Source organism: Alosa alosa, chromosome 6 (genome assembly GCF_017589495.1).
Source record: "Alosa alosa isolate M-15738 ecotype Scorff River chromosome 6, AALO_Geno_1.1, whole genome shotgun sequence".
NCBI lineage: Eukaryota > Metazoa > Chordata > Actinopteri > Clupeiformes > Clupeidae > Alosa > Alosa alosa.
Window position 1 is genome coordinate 10,591,244 of NC_063194.1, and position 17,181 is coordinate 10,608,424.

The 17,181-nt window shown below is 40.4% G+C and overlaps 2 protein-coding genes across 5 annotated transcripts in view; one reads left to right on the plus strand and one right to left on the minus strand.

Annotated features, from left to right (window-relative positions):
- The window catches only part of LOC125296158 (tether containing UBX domain for GLUT4-like), a 41,914-nt gene extending 36,823 nt beyond the window's left edge, over positions 1-5,091 (plus strand). For 2 of the 4 annotated variants that reach the window (XM_048245874.1, XM_048245877.1), the window contains 4 exons: positions 472-601; positions 688-757; positions 1,595-1,830; positions 3,119-3,211. In XM_048245874.1, the coding sequence (XP_048101831.1) occupies positions 472-601; positions 688-757; positions 1,595-1,830; positions 3,119-3,129 (447 nt within the window). In that variant the 3' untranslated portion in view covers positions 3,130-3,211. Of the gene's footprint in view, positions 1-471; positions 602-687; positions 758-1,594; positions 1,831-3,118 lie in introns of all 4 variants that reach the window. The other 2 variants (XM_048245875.1, XM_048245876.1) reach the window with 2 other exon arrangements.
- Positions 5,092-5,093: 2 nt separating this feature from the next.
- Positions 5,094-11,869, minus strand: cenpx (centromere protein X). The gene is made up of 5 exons (XM_048245878.1): positions 11,657-11,869; positions 11,416-11,467; positions 11,288-11,341; positions 7,110-7,198; positions 5,094-5,819 (listed from the first exon to the last, which is right to left on the minus strand). Exons 1-5 carry the CDS (start codon positions 11,687-11,689, stop codon positions 5,805-5,807), a joined length of 243 nt encoding a protein of 80 aa, XP_048101835.1. The 5' UTR covers positions 11,690-11,869; the 3' UTR covers positions 5,094-5,804.
- Positions 11,870-17,181: the final 5,312 nt, after the last annotated feature.

Consider the following 17,181-nt stretch of genomic DNA (forward strand, 5'->3'; position numbering starts at 1 on the left):
CTGTGGAGGAGCTGTAAGTGATTGAAGTGGTTGCGCTGCAGGCCCACCCTTTTGTTTTATGCACAGCTAGGTATGAGAGCAGACGGTGCGTTTGGAGGCCCAGCAAATTTATCGCTGTTTTTCCAAAAGAGCCGTTTTTAAAATTACGGCTGTGGAGATTTGATCTGTGTCGGTGCTGTTTTTGGAGACCGCCAAACACTGATGTCTGGAAATGAGAAAACGGAAAGTGGAGGGGGGGGGGGGCTGTAGAGGGAGGGTGGGTGACTGTATTTGAAGGTTATAGACTGGTTAAAACGTTCCCCAACCACGTCTCCTCCTTCATACTTCTCCATTCATCTTGCGATCACCAGACGCCCAAGAGCACCCCTTTCACTGCTCTGCCTTTCATGTCTGCACAGGCTTAGATGGTCAAATTGTGTGTGTGTGTGTGTGTGTGTTGTTTCACCACTCATCCTATACATCTCTCTGCAGGCAAATCTGTTCCCAACCGCTCTGCTCTACTTCTCCTCTGGTTCACAATCAGGTGGGAAAAACCTCCAAATCCAACATTGTGGACAAAGAGGGATCACATTCTCCCCTGTTCATTTCACACTGTTTCACGGTATATTCTGCACGCATACTAGTGCTTTCTTTACCATTCTATACACATCTGTTTATTGATGTATGTTTGGGTCTTTTCTCCGATAGGTAGTTTCCTACATCCATGCCATTTGAGTTCCACGGTCTCAGTTGCAGAGGCAAATGCGGCTACAAAAAGGTGCCAACACACACAAGAACGAGAAATATTTTTGTCTCCAAAAAAAAACCCCACACACCTTTCCTGACACACACAGTTCATAATTATCTCAAAAAGTGATAGGCAAACTCATGTGCAGGTCACTCTCCTTAATTTAACCATTAGACTGTTGAACTGGAAATGATTTCAGCACTAGTTATCTACGGTCCACAAACACACTCACGCTCTTCCTCACACACACACACACACACACACACACACACACACACACACACACACACACGCACGCTTGGACACAGGCTTTCCGAGGCTTAATCCCTGTCTGAAGGGCCAGCAAAAAGAAAAAAAGAAAAGTGGAGTGGCCCTGGAGCCCCAGTTTTAACACGAGAGCTGTTCCCCTCCACACCTCCCATGTCCACAGCCTGCCAGGCTGGGTTCCCTTGGCCCCCTTCCCCTGCTGAGCTCCACAGTGCCAGCAGTCATTCGGCATCATCCTCTTCATCAGCAGCACATGACTACTAAAGCCCCGCTCACTCGGACTCGCACACCGTCACACACCCACAAACACACTCTGGGCCCTGTTTTCATAGCCCGTTTGATGAGCCTAAAAATAGCACCTCTTTTGTCGACCTGGGAACTGGCGGGGGTGGGCGACCCCCCCACTCCTTTCTAACGTCACAGCAGACAAAGCAGTACCTTATTTTTAGCCTGTGCTAATTGTGATGTGTGTGTTACATAAGAGGATTTCGGCGCCCGCCCCGCCATTTTGTGAGCGTGTGTACGAGAGTGTGAAAGTGTGTGTTGTTGCTCCAGAAATAGCAGGTCTGCTCTCCTAATTGCTCTTCCTGGCCTCTTCAGCTGCGAGCCGAGGTCACACACCTCATCACACACCTCACTTGTTCCGGAAGGGTCTTTTCCGCTCCCCGCGGCCCCGGAGGCGTCGACCAATCAGCAGAGGCCAGCGGCAGACAGCTGGAGGCCTCAGAAGATCTCGTCTCGCCCCACACGCCAGTGCTCTGACCCCCCTACCGGGACGCGCCCCAGGCCAGTGGGCACAGCGGACCGGCGCATACCCAAGTGGCTCAAGCTGCCAGGTACACTCACACTCACAGTGATCTACAGAGTCAAGGGTCAGGGATCGGGGTCAAGGGGTCAGGGCCTGGATATGCTGCACTAATCAGATGTGGATCACACAGCAGTCGCAAGGCCTGCCTCCTCTGATGTGACTGACAGTCTCTCAAATGAAATCAAGTTGTGAACCGTCCTTAAGAGTAGTTGTCAGTGCAGGATTTCTGAATCAGCTTCACCGTGCCTCAGCAAGTTTTTGGAACTACATTCCCTGCAGTTCTGTTCATGACAGCATCAGAATTCTCCCCTATCACTAGACCACTACCATCACATCCACCTGCCCTGTCCACCGAACATTTCAGCCAGAGAATTGAAAATAAATTAATAAAAAATCTGGACTCTGTGAAAAGTATCAGTCAAACATAGACACACATTAGTAGGCCAATAGTTAGGGGCAGTTGTGGCCTACTGGTTAGGGCTTCAGGCTTGGAACCGAAGGGTTGCTGGTTCGATCCCCAACCAGTAGGAACGGCTGAATAATAATAATAATAATAATAATAATAACTTGGACTTATATAGCGCCTTTCATGGTACCCAAGGTCGCTTTACGGGGGGGATGACTTTCCCACATTGTTTGACAACTCCTTGTACAGAGGGGACGTAGAGGCTTTGTTAATGTGACTAAATGAGCTGTTGGACATGAACGCCGTGGCTCTGATAATCAGACAGACAGCTGTAGAGGCTCGGCACAGCCTTGATGTGTGGGGTTCTTTAGGTTTCTCTTGATCCAAGTTGAAGGTTAATATGATCCTTCTCCCTCTCTCCTTTCAAACACATCCAGTTCGACCACGGCCAAGCGGGAACTCATGGAGATAAGGGCAGGCGGCTGACAAAGAACGGACAGTCTGAGATCTAAGCACAATCAGACCCAATCTACCCTCATATTGAGCTGGAGAGAATGATGAGACAGCTAGAATGAGCCAAAGCAAGGAGGGAAGGAGAGAGAATGTGAGAGAGAGAGATAAATTCAACCTGCTTTAGCGCAACATGGACCTGCAACTTGTAGACATCTTGTCACATCTTTCATCAGCACAGACCAACGTACTCCTCACATTATACAGCTGATTTACGATTTGTCTCCTCGAGAGATGGGATCTTGTTTTTGCAGCAGCACATCCATTCTACCCTTCAGAACGCCCCAGATATTTTCTTGTGAAAGAGTTACATGAAATCATCACACAGAGAAAACCAGAACCATAAACAGCGTGATGGGAGAGTCAAGTTTGTGTCTGATTGTGGTTTTCTCTTTTGCAGGAAAAAAATGAAGATTTGTTCTTGAGAAAAGTGGCTTTCTCTGTAGGAGTGGAACACTTTCATCTTCAGAAATTCAAATGAGCTTTGTTCTTTCTACCACTCACACTTCTCCCCTTTCAACTGATTGGAAGGATTTGGAGTCTATAAATTAGCCATACAACTTGTCTCAAAACAGTCATAATGGGTAACACATTGTTGTTGTTTTTTTTATATAATTTTAAGTCAGTGGATGACCCCTAAGATTACCTACTTCTTAATGTGTAATTTATTCTAATGTATCAAGTAAACACTCAACAGATATAACTTCCAAACCACTTCATTAATGAGGCTGAAAATGAAATCTCTTCACACAACTGAACCTGCTATGTGAATTAGCCAAATGACACATACTAAAAGGCAATGGTCACAGAAGGATAGTTCTGACCTGAATTTGACCTGAAAATCAACAAAAATCAGTTTTTGACAGGGGTATTGTTTTTGTTTTCTTCATTTTGCATAGTAAGTTAATTATACAGTTTTTATAGTTACAGTTTTCATTTTAGATCTGTCAATAGTTCAGTGTAGGAACCTATAGGATTTTTTTTGTTCTGGATCTTTGACGGCTCAGGAGAGCTAAATGTGAATTATTGCTTCAGTGACTTGTCAATTTCATCAGTTATTTCTCTTAAACTCTCAGAGAATAAATAATTTAAGAGAGAAATGAGATAAGGCACTTGGTTGTGACATTTTGCTATAACTGCCAGGAAAAAAAAAACAGTTTTCATGTCATAGGCAGGTTAAATGCACTTTATTGTGACTATATTTGCCTCATCCACAAACACGAAGGTTGTCTTGAGAGCAAACAAAGGATTGAAATGCAGGTCTGAACATTTCTGAGAATGATTTATAACCCCTTTGAGATGTCACTCTAGGGTGAAATTTAGTACACCGAGTATAGTCCTAAATCTCACTTAAAATTGTATTGGAGAGATGAAGGAGATAAGATTTCTTCTTAGATTTTCTTTTCTTATTCTGGGAATTCCCTCAAGTCATTTAGCTTTTTAAGGTGTTTGTGCATTTACTTGGGTTCAGCACATTAGAAATAAGCATAAATATAATCAAGTATCTGCGGTACAACAAAGTCAATAATTACAGTCAACGACAGAGAACCAGTTTCATTTTGACCACTGTAGTGAATAACAAAAAGCACATGCAGCCTACATGCCATGCTATGCCATGGGTTTTAAAACCAGACATGTGCATTTTTTCTTTGATCATAAGCAGACAACAAAGTGTCATACATAATTCCCACAGTCCTTTGAAAGACAGAAGGATGCACAGATCAAGGTTCATCGAGGCTTTGGTAAATGCAAACATAGGCGACAGGTGTCAAAATCAGTTACTGAGGAACTTGCACACGCTTCACTACAATTTCTATGATTAGAACCTTTTCTGTTCCGTTGTTTCACACCAGCACACTCAAACACACACTCATACACACACCCAATGGCAGCTGCCGCCATCAGTGACTTATGAGCACGTCTGTCCAAAACAAGCTGGCGGATTGGAACTGGATCAGTCTGCATCTTGAAGGGGAACACTCTGTGCAGCGAGATTGCTCCAGACCGTCTGGGCTGCCTGTCGACACCCCCCTTCTTTAATGTCGGATCAAGAGGAGCTCAAAGCCATTACTCTCCCCACTCCGTGCCTAACCGCTTTCACATGTCTCATATCCACCCCTTCACATGTCACTTGTTCCACTGAGAGACACGGGGAGCAGTGGCCTCGCCTCAGATTGCCTCCTCCACGGCCTGGTGACAATGTCTTTGCAAACTATGACAAGCAATAAAGCGGACTGAAACGGAACCAGTCTGGGCCTGCTCTGAAATCCAGCACGAGCAATAATTAAAGAGGATGTTTGCTTTCATTATTAGGGAAATTCTTTAAACCACATTATATTAAGGAAAAAAAATAAAAACAAAGCCAGTCTGTTAGGTCTGTTTTATGTTATCATTTATTTGTTTAAATAAGCTTATCATTTTTCAACTTAAGAGTACTCTTCTCTCCACAACAACACCATTAACAAACCTAACATGTTGAATATACATACAGTTGTGTATAATACTCATATAATGCAGTTAAAAACCAGTGCCTTAATCATGACTGATGCTTTAGAATTACATCTGTTGCAACCCTTCTTTTATGTGTGGGTTGGACTATTTCTTGTAGCTATGGATACTGTCTGCATCATACTTTGAAGTTTGAGGGAAAGGATCTGAGTGGGGACATATGATCAGAGGGCAGAAGAAATATGCTTAATAGTTCTCATAATTACTTCTAAGTTTATGTTGTATAAATTTCATCTATGTGATGATGGATAAATTTAACTGACAGAAAGCTTATAAAAATCACTCTTTCCACAAAGTTTTGCATTCCCTAAATGTTGTGTGTGTATGTGTTTTCCATATCCTACTGTGGCTGGCCGTTAAATCCTCATGAGCTTTGACAATTAATTGGAATACAAATGTCTATGACTCAAAAACCAGATGCCTTTTACCTATTTTTAACAGCCTGCTCTAACTAACATAAATATGTTTGGCAGTCGTCCACTCAGCGGTAGAGGTCTGTGTCTGTCTTCAGACAAGAGGACCGACTGTAACGGAACATCTCCACCTAGTGGCCCTTCAGTGAAAATGTGCCAGCCAGGCTAAAAATCAAGGAGCTGTGAGGGAGAGAATTTTAAAACATCAGTCAGAAAGATTTGTAGCCTATGAAATACAACTAAAAAACACAACTTGCATAAAAATAGATAATATTAAACCACACACACACACAAAACACCTGTTTTGTTTTTGAATAACTTAGAACTTTGATATTTTCATCCCTTTCATCTGTCTACACAATTGCCTTGCCTAATTGCCAACTAAAACAGTCTGATATGCACTGCTTTTCTGTTTGTTTTTATTCATTTGTTTGTACTTATTTAGTTTGAAATGGAATGGCAGATACATGTTGTCTACCCAACCACCACTAATGTCTAGATGCACTAAAAATGGCAGGTGGTCATGACAGAAGGTTTCATAATCAGAGGTATTGCTGCGTTTCCAAAGGCTCAAGATTAAACCGTACTGAAATGTCATTATGATTTTATTATTATAATTTAATATACATCTGTTGAAGTATAAAAAAGATACAATTCTGCACGTCCATACTTCCAAAACAGGAAGTGTGTTGAAGTAGACGTCTGGAACAAATGTAGCTTTTTGCCATTATATAAGATTAGATATTTAGAATATGTGTAGGGTTTATTATTGTTCCTTGTCTGTAGAATACACAAGTTATATCATACATATGGGCATTTTTAATGAACATTTATAGTGTTTTGGAGTTCTGGTGTTAGGGTGGACAAAGCACTTCACAGGAAACGTTAGTGATTACCTTTTCCTGAATATCACAACTAGGACATTCAAAATGTATCTGGTATCCTATCTGAATTATTATTATTTATTTTTTAATTGTCAGGCTGTTGCTAAGTTTGATGCATGTCTGAGGTATTTCCTTTGCTGAATAAGTTCAACCATTTCAATTATCTGGAAAAAAGTCCAGAGTAAAAACAACCTAAGGTCTATTTATGTTAATTGGTGACGTTTTTAACAAGACTGGCCCAATCACTGAATGGGTACAGTGATGCTATCAGGGCAAGGTGCCTGATAGCATCACTGAAAAAAACACTTTTTATGTTTTATGACATATGCTTGGCGAGGCAGATATTGCCTCAGTATTGCCTTTTATGGTCCATTCAGTCAGACAACAATATTCTTTATTCTTACCTAAGGAAATGTCTGTTTGAAAGTCCATTACAGTACTTGCTTGCCTGACTTTTCCCAGAGCATCTTTTAGAGTGTGTTGTGCACCATGTGCCTTTCAGTAAAAATGGTCAACTCTTCTTTCATATTAATAAGCAAATGGAGTTAAGTACTGCTTAGTATTTGAGCACAAAAGACAAACTCACCAGCTGAGGCAGGACCTTCTCAAAATGCTCAACATCCACTTGCTCACTGTCTTCAGCAGTGGCCTGTTTTATGGCTCTTCGAGAAGCCTCTGTGAGAAACAGAGTGAGTCTCACACACATAAACACATGCACAAGTCTCCCAACTACAGCACTGTCACCACTGATAAAAAGCTTGCTAGTATGCCAGTGTACTTTGGTGAGAGCAATGTCATGCTATGAAAACGTAATATTGTCGAAGGGTGGTCTGTCCCAGATCACAGAACTGCTGTGCCTAGTAAGGACGACAGGTGTGCTTTAATATTCTCACAAGTCAAGTCAGCTTTCTACAACATGAACGAGACCTGGGGCCTGTACTACGAAGGGAGCTTAACCTACCCAGATGTAACCCAGGGTTACTTTGTTAAACCAGGGTTGACAAAACCTGGTTATCTTAAGTGGTGTTAATCGGTACTACGACGCTGATTATGAAGTTGATTTGTTGAGCCGGGGTTAAACTAATTGGAGTTTGTGCGCGTTCACATAAAAGGGGCGGGTTGCAGCGCAAGTCACCACTTTCAGTGATGACGCGATCACCTTATTTTACGGATGAGGAATGCACAATTACTATGACAAGTTATGAGGAATTAAAACCTACTCTACGACAAAAATCAAATACGTCGGCAGTGAACAAAGCAAGGCAAGGATGTTGGCAACGTATTGCAGATCAGGTAGCCTAAATGCCTAAAAGTAAAGTTTTATTTCCACATGTTCTTCAAATATGTTACGGAGGATTAATAGCTTGCGGAATGTATGAAATGAGTTGAAATAATTAAATTGCCTATTTTGAGTTCATAAAAATGCCTACAGATGCAACACAATTTAGAAGTGGGCATATAGATTACAGTAATAGGATAATTGAATGTTTAAGTTGACTGATTTAGTGTATGCCTAATCCTGTGAACATTTCAGATGCAACACCATTGCCAAATACACATGGCAGCAGGTGAAAATGAAACACATTATTCAGAATAGTAGGTTTATATAGTCATAACTTGCATTAATATTTTTTAATTATGAAAACATGTAGGCCTAGTATGCTTATCGCCTTCACTTGGCCTCTGTTTTACAGCTAACAAGAAAAAGGTGTCTTTGAACACTACTGTAAGGCAGAGTGTTTTACAGTAGCAGAGGAGTTGGCCATCGCAAATAATAGTGGAAGGCCGATTATGGAAGGGGTTGAGGGAGGCATTCGGTCGGATTCTGGTGCTGTGGAAATGTGTAGCCTTTATGTGCAGGGTACAGTAATATGACATTCAATTCAACAAGTTTGTTAAAATTGTGATTTTAATTTATTAGGCCTACTGTAGGCTAGGCTATGTCCGATTTATTTTAGGCTATTCTTGCTCAGATGTTCAGCATACTGTAGGCTAGGCCTATGTCCGATTTATTTTCGGACATACAGTATTCTTGCTCAGATGTTCAGCATCACCGATTAGATGGAATACATGAATGTCCACGTAAGGGTATTGCTATGATGTGTGACATTAGAGACTTCTGCCTAGATCATCTGACAAAGATAACGAATTCCTTCGGCTGACAATCTATATCTTCAGAGAATATCGACCGGGTATATATATATATATATATGGGTGTTTGACATGACATGGCCTTTTTTTGGTCCAATGTGTCAAAGATAGGTAAATTATAAAAAAAAATATATCAAAAACTATGGTGATATTGTTCAGAAAATGCTGTTTTATATGAACATACAGAGCATTCATGGGATTAATCTTCCATTTTTTCACAATTTTCAGTCAAACCAGAAAAAGCTCATATGGCGTGACTGTGAAATGTGACTGGGACAAATTTTGATTTTGAATAAAAACAAGAAAATGAATTCATTTTCTGTTTATTCAATCATATATTGATAACCCAGATGCCTACTTGTGAGTCTGCTTGACTAAAAGTTCAGGCATAATATTGTGAAGCCACCCTTAACTAAAACACTTTGTCCCAGAAATGGATATCATATGGTGTGACGCCATATTACTTTTTTTTTTTTTTTTTTAAACGGGCAATTGTTTGGAGACCTTTGGGGAGTAGGGGTCCTCCTTCTTTCAGGAGGAAGAACAACACCTCAGAAAGACACTGAAAGTTACAAGGTGAGTTTTCTCTCTTCATGTTTTCAAAAAAATCAAGTATATCCAGCACTCCTGCTTCAGTTCCCTTTTGCACTGTCTTTTGGTGTGACGCATTTTATGCAAAAATGCCCAAATAAAATTACTTTTCAGTCAATATTACCTTATTCAGTCAATATTAACTATATTGTGATATTGCAGTTAGCATGTTTTTAGGATGTTAGCATAAAAGCACATTGCTTAATGTCATGCATGAAACCTCATATGGTGTGACCCCATATCATATAGTGTGACCGGGTTTTCTCGTCACACCATATGATTTATTTGTCACACTGTATGATAGAAACTGGATTTTCCTGCATAAATAATGTTTTTTCATACATATGTTTAACTCATAATTAAGTGTAATATATATTTTGATATATTTAACATGATTTAACATTTATTATTTAAGATGTGCAACTATTGCATGTATTGCGAATCACACACACATAAAACACAGAAATCACCCCCACGCACACTCACTCACTCACTCTACAGCCTTGGATACAAAAGATACATATTTGACATTCTAAATATCAATAGTAGTCTGAGAAAATAAATTCTGGTGTTAAAGAAAACAGTAATATTAATGTAATATTAATATTAATGTAAAGTAATTGCAACAATTTAATCTGATTATAATGCAGGAAAACTTTTTAAATTATCTGAATAAATTGTTGAATTTGTCTTTTACCAGATATAAAGAGAATAAACTCAAAGGGGAACTACAAACATTCAGATTGAAGCCCACCATTGAGAATAGAAAAACTCAGGGAACCCAAGAGCTATACAATATTTGGTGGCATTCTGTTTTGCATAGTTGTGATTTCTAAAAGTGAACCTTTACATGGTATACCTGTCTTAAACTGTCTTTTGTTGCTTGTGAAATACATATAATACACATTTTTGTATTAACAGATTGTTTTGTGGTGTTATTTATCATATGGCGTGACAACATATCATTTGGTGTGACATCAAGAAATTATGAAAATAAAAAGGCTTTTGGGGTCTGTATCATACAAATCTCAATGGAACAGATAGAAAATAGGGTCAGCAAAAGTCACAAGCATTTTCCTTCTTTTATATCAAGGTATGTCAAAATGAATATGACGTTTATTGAAAGATTGAGGACATATGCCTTACTCTGTGTATTGATGAAGAAATATACTGTAAAATGTAATAAATTTGCACAAGGAAATGCTAGATCTTGATGAAGTAATGATAGAAGATTATAATACATTGCTCACATTAAAAACAAAATACCCCATTATAATTTTATAAACAATAACTTTCATGTCACACCATATGACAATTTTAGTCACTACCACAACTAATTAGTGAATAAATATGAATTTCAACACAAAATCTAAAAGACCATACATATTTTTGGGAATGGAAGGGTCAGTACAACAGGACTAAGTGATTTCCATGCCTAATATCTGAATTTTTTTTTCAAAAACTTTTTTTTTGCCTAAAACGTCAACCACCCATAGGCTATATATATATATATATATATATATATATATATATATATATATATAAGCTATAGTCTATGGCGGTCGCTATAATCTATGGCGGTCTCTAAAACCCCTCGTCCTGCGAAGAGAGCCCTTCACCATTTGCGCTCCAATGTCGTATGGATCATCCAGGTACGCCGACATTGTCTCGAATTGTTAGTGGAGGGGTGGTAGGCTACTTATAAAGGGTGTGTGTGGTTAACGGAAACCTCGGGTTAACCAAGAACATAACCTGCTCGGAGCAGGTTTGAGATGCAGCGTAAATTGCCATGGCAGCATACCTAGGTTAAAACATATCCACCTTTCGTAGTACGGGTTAATCGGGAAGTTATGCCACACGTGATCAAGTTACTCTCGAAGTTACCCAGATAAGCCATTAACCCCGCTTCGTAGTACAGGCCCCTGCACTTGATCTAGGTCTTACCTCAAACTGTCAAATAGTGTATATAGACCTACTGTCACATCACAAGAGCATGCAAAAAGGGCTTTTCAATCCACTCACCTTCAACAAAAACTTTTAAGATCTCACACATCAGGATGACAGCATCGCCACTCACTTTAGGACAAGAAAATATTAGTTGTTATTTAGGCTACAGGTGCGTTTTTCTCACAGGTTAAAACATGCCTTACCTTTAGTTTTGCTGTCTTTGAATGATTTAGCCAGAAGTTTGCTTATCGTTTCCTGAAAGAAAGAAAACAGGTAGTTAGTGTGTTAGTTTAAGTAGCCTACTCCGTTAAAGAATACGTCATATTTGAACTCCTTTTGCTAAACTTAGCAGGTAGCCTAATGTGTCATTTCTGGACAATGCGTAGGCTAGCTTCTTTCTTCATGTCAAACACAGCTAAAGAACGTTAGCTATGGCATACTTACTTTTTTAAACTCAATTTCAACTTGATCTGCCATGGTGAACGCAGAAAACGAACTTGCCTAAGCCAGAATTGCGTAGTATGCCTTATCACCCCTAATAACTAATCTTACAACGTTGTTGACTTTCTGCTTTTTATTGTTTGTTTCCACAAACACGAACCCGCCTTTCTACTGAATGGCTGTCTCGGCTCCTTCATCAAAAACAAGACTTATTAGCCAAAGTGTAATGCCACCACCTACTGAGCTGGAGTGTAACAACAAGTACTAGTCCCAGTCAAGATGAGGACGAGGGTTAGCCTAGAAATCTAGACGCGCCCCTAGCGGCTGCCAGGGCTAGTCTAGCAACTCTCCGTTGGCTTGTGAGCTCCAGAAATCTAAACTTAATCAGGACATTGAAATCGTGTATAGAGTCGTTTGGTGGGCTTATTGCATCCTATTGCGTGCAGAGGGAATTTGAAAGACAACTGATTAGCCCCTCGGACTTAGTGCTGCGAACGGTGAGTGCCCAGACCCTATACATTTTAATGTGGGTCTGGCTCGCCAGGCTAGACGAGGGTTTGAATTCATGATGAATGAATGTTATCATGATATTCAGATATCGTTCCATACGCATACAGTCATTGATTAAATCATTTCAAAGCAGATGGAGAAAATTACACGATTTCTTAACTTGGCAGCACTGTGGGTTAAATGTCAAGAGAGATCAATTATTTTCCTGCAAAAACGAATGGCACGTGTCATCATTGAACTTGAGTAGCCTTGCATTGAAGCTGCAGTAAAAGGCATCACCAGAGACGGTTGATAAAGTGAGAACTGTGTACAATTCTATCCCATTGTAGAAGCCTGATCTGCTTTATCTTGTGTTCTAATCTAAAGGATCTGGCATCACCAAATGCTCATAACAGTCTGCAAGAAATACTGAATTAATGTACTTTTTTGGTGTGACCAAGGCTAGAATGTAGGCTAATTCACACCTTCAGGTGTGGGTGCTAACTGGTGCCACTTTTGGGGGCTTTATTATTGGTGCTACTACTGACCCCTGATTTCTGCCACCCCCAAATGTTGGGCCACTTGGTGCTAGAGCAGGGGTGGTGTGAAGGAGAAGGCGGGGTCAACTCGTTGTGTGTGAAGTCGAGAAACATGAATGGCTATGAAAGCACAGCAGTATTTGCTAGCACAGTGGTTTTCAAAGTGGGGGCCGGTGCCCCCTGGGGTGCCGCGCAGGCACGGCGCTACAGCGCACTTTTCAAAAGGCCCACCCAAAACTTTTCTTAAAAAAATAATAAATAAATAATAATAATAATAATAATAATATATTTTAATTTTGTCAAGAATTATTAAAAAGCGGCAAATAATCTCATAATATGTGCTAAAATAATCTAAATGTTTAGTTTTCAAAACTATTTTAAAAAGCTGGTGATGTTTCTGTGCAAGTTCAGCAGTGCCAGATAGGCTACGTGAGGTTCTGGGTCGGATCTAGCTTGTCGGCCTATGCTAGGCTAGCTCAGCTCCAAGTGATCTGAAAGTGTGAAAATAATTTCCAGTAAAGGACAGTGCTGCAACAGTCGTTGTTTAGGTACCTTAAACGTGCACAAACGGTCTCGTTTATCGCTGCAACCAGGAGATGAAGGAGAGCTGAGATCCATAACACATAGCACATCTCTATGGCTTAATAATGGCTTCTGAAATGCTTTTTTTTTTGCAATGCAGCAAACGTTGTTAATATTGTGATCGTTGATCCGATTTGCATTAAAGGGCCTAATGGGTGTGATTGATCTTTAGGTCCTTATTGATATTATAAGATTAACGTACCTGCAGTAAAAACCAAGCATGTCCGATAAACATCCTCAGATTTATTTCGGCTTCAAGAAGAAATGGGAATTACATTTCATGTGAACATCGTCCTATCCTTATTAGACGTTCTCTGCGGTAAACTACAGGTCCTTGTAAGAAGCGTCTATTGTTTTTCCAACCTACTTTTAACTTCCAACAAAATTACGTCTCACTGCAACGATGCGCCATCTAGTGGACAAACGGCTACTTATCGCCAATACTGGAAATGCAGCCATGATGATGAATATTTATTTTGGCTTTCTTTTAATCCTACTGAATTTGTAATTATGTATCGGCCGTTCTAATACCGATAGTATGTGGGTGCCTGTGTGTGTGTGCATGTGTATATGTGTGCACCGCCATCTACAGGCCAATGAGTGTACAGTCACTAAATGTACACATAACCTAATTTTTTTTAGACCCCCCCATGGATGAAATTCTACGAAACTTGGCATATCCCCAGAGAATGCCAGGTCAATCATACACATAAAATTTGGTGCAGTTCTGAACATCTTAACTGAAGATAGGGGCGATTAAAGCAGAATAATATTGCATTTTAATTTTTTACCGGGGGGGTGCAAATCACAAATGAGTGATTATGGGCCAGGTTGATGTGGGCCCTTGAGACCAACATACCATAAAAGATTCTTCATCCTCAGTGCCACGGTTCAGGTAGTTATTTAGGAAAAACTGCTTTTTTTGCGTTTCAGGGGGCACAGCACGGGGAGTGGCCCCCGGGGACGAAACAATTTTTTTCCGTAAAAGTCTAGTGGGGCTACATACCCACCAAATGTCATGTGCCCCGGTGGTTCAGTGTCCCGGGTATCGTTGACCAAAAATTCAGGAAGTAGATGACGGGGGGGAAAAAAAAAAAAAAAAAAAAAAAACTTTGACAATCCCTATATGACCGCTTCGCTGGCGGCAGTCATAATAAATGGGAAAATTGTTAAGAATTGTATTGGCTTTTTTGTTTTTTAGCATTTAGCATTCAAGTATTTGAACAAGGTAAGACTGGTGAAATGTATGCACCTTACTGCTGTGGTGTAGTCAGTGTTTCCCATATTGACTTATTTGTGGCGGCCCACCACAATATCAACATTGACCACCACACAATGATTTTCCTGGTTGTACTAAATTGTGCTTAAATCTGGTTAGAATCATAACCACACTGCACTAATTTGTTAAAAACTGTTGCATTCAAATTAATTCTGCAAACCTACCACAAATAGAATTCAATTCTGTGGAAAACACTGGGTGTAGTCTAGTTAGCTGTAGTGAGTATACTGTGATCAACCCCAAATATTAATACCTATCCCTGTCTGTTTTAAGTGGGTATACTGAGATGGTGATGCTTTTTAAGTGGGTGTACTAAGAGACTTTCTAATGAGGAGACACAGCACTCAAAAAATCCTCCATAGAAATGCATGGGGCTAGTTTGTAACGCCAATATGGCCGTTGTCTACACATATCCCACCCCTTCCTCGGCAAAACGTCGACATGTGAATACATTGAGCCAATCATGTGGTGTGATGTGAATACATTGAGCCAATCATATGTTGTGAACTCGCCGCTGGAGCAAGGTTGGTGTCGTGACGTGCATTTCTGCCAAATAGGATGCCCGATGAGTGCCCAAAAAGCGTTGCAATATGGCCGCCAAGTGGAGGGACTTGCCTAAAAGGGCTTTGATCAAGATCACTGATACCCAGACTGGGCTGCTCTGGGGGAACCTCGAAACTGTCCATGAAAAACTAGAAACAGTGTGTCATCTAACTAAACAGTAATCTTACACACAAATATTTAAAGTAATACAATTTATTCATTGTCCAGTTCTGAACAACTCGGCTTATCGCTTAAAACATAAAATGAATGATGAATGAGTGAAATTATACAAAGTTAATCACTCCAGTTAAAGCAGTTGCTTTAGGCTTCAGGGCCTGAGGTGCATGCATGGATCCTGCATGGCTCTTCCCGCCAGTGCAGTTGACACTTGCACAATTCCTGCGAGGTGTTTCAGCACTCTGCCCAGACACCTTGCCAGACATACTGACTTACAATTTTGTGTTCTCCAGCAGTATCAGTTCCTTGTGAAAGGGTGTTTTTTTTTGCTGTAGGCTACTACACTCCCAGTCCCATAAGCGCTGTACTCAACACAATGTCACAGTTGTGTGTGCGTGAGTAAAGACACACATAGAAAGATAAACAGTCTACTTTATACACATGCACTGGGTTGTCTGATCAGGTTATGAGGCGGAAGTATCGATCTGTCTGCTATATATTTATTTGCACTGTAGGTGTCACTAGTGAGCAATAGTGTCACAATGATCCTTTTGGTGGTTTTCAAGACATCCAATCCACAAGGATGATATAGGCTACTTTTGTGGCCCTGTTTTATTGGCTTGTTTATGAAGATGGAAGTGAACACCAATGGGATACCATTTTTAAAGATGACAGCAGTCAATTTCATACTTTCTGGCCTAAAAGTTTAGCATTCGGGCATTGACTTGAACAAGGGCGATACTCACTCTCTTTAGGGTCTCATTTAATACCTCTATGTTATTTCCCCACTCAACCATGAAAACACATCTTACTGTGCTCTGTGGTAGAACATGGACACTTGGAGTACATTGTGTACAGTTGTCATCTCTGCAGGTGTGATGTGGCAAACTATTCGTATTCATTGCGAACCATACGTTTGCTGTAAGACTGGCAGCTTGTCTGTGGAGTGGCATTCCTGATCTCCTTGTCTGTCAAGGCAAGGAAATGCCAGTGTTTGTCTGGGACATTGTCTGTCTCTGTTTTTATTTCACGAGTTTAAACTTGCTGAAATCTTTAAGCCAATAGAAAAAAATATGTTGTACCTGTGTCTTATAAAGGAGCTCAAGGGGGGACAGAGTGGAAATGTGGCACAGGTTTTGAGGGTGCCCAGCTTGTTATATATGTTTTTGCTCTTCAGTCATGTCTGTCAGCTTCAGAATGCGTGGAAATGTTTCACATATGGTTGCTGTTGTCTGGAATCTATCGATTACAACAATGTGTCTCATCAGCCATGTGTTTCCAGGCATGCATTACAAATAACCATTATTTCGTTGTGTAGTGTCTTGATGGTTACAGCCTCTTTCCTAAAGAATCAGGTTTCAGTTCTTGCGGATTTTTGACCGCAGATGAGAAGGACAGCTGCATCAAAGGTCTTCAAATATGTCCTCGGAATCAGAACATTTGGCTTGGCTTCACTTGTCAGATTGCATGTTGCAAGGGTATATCCTAGCGCTGTAATGATGGGGGGCGGGTAACACTGTTGCCCATATCCACACTCATTCCCCGTTCCTTTGCTTTCACATGTCTGTTGTGCATTTATTGCTGTTGACAGAATGCTTCTGTCTTTTTTAGTTTCCCTCCAGGAGTTTGAACACTGAAAGGTGTCCTTACTCCATGAGAGACAACAGCGTCCTTTACTAGCTCTAATGCTGCTGTGTTCTTAATCTGACATCTCACCGTCAGTCTTTTGGTGAAAGTCTTTGAATTGTATGAACTTTCTATAGATATCTCCCAAACACAATAGTCTTTGTCTTTATGTATATAACAAGTCTTACTGATCCTAGCACTCACCAGCCGTTTTAAACTGACAAGTAACTGTTAAAAACAGCACTCACCGACGCACTTATTCTTACTGTACTCTAATGTTTTTTTAAACTCTA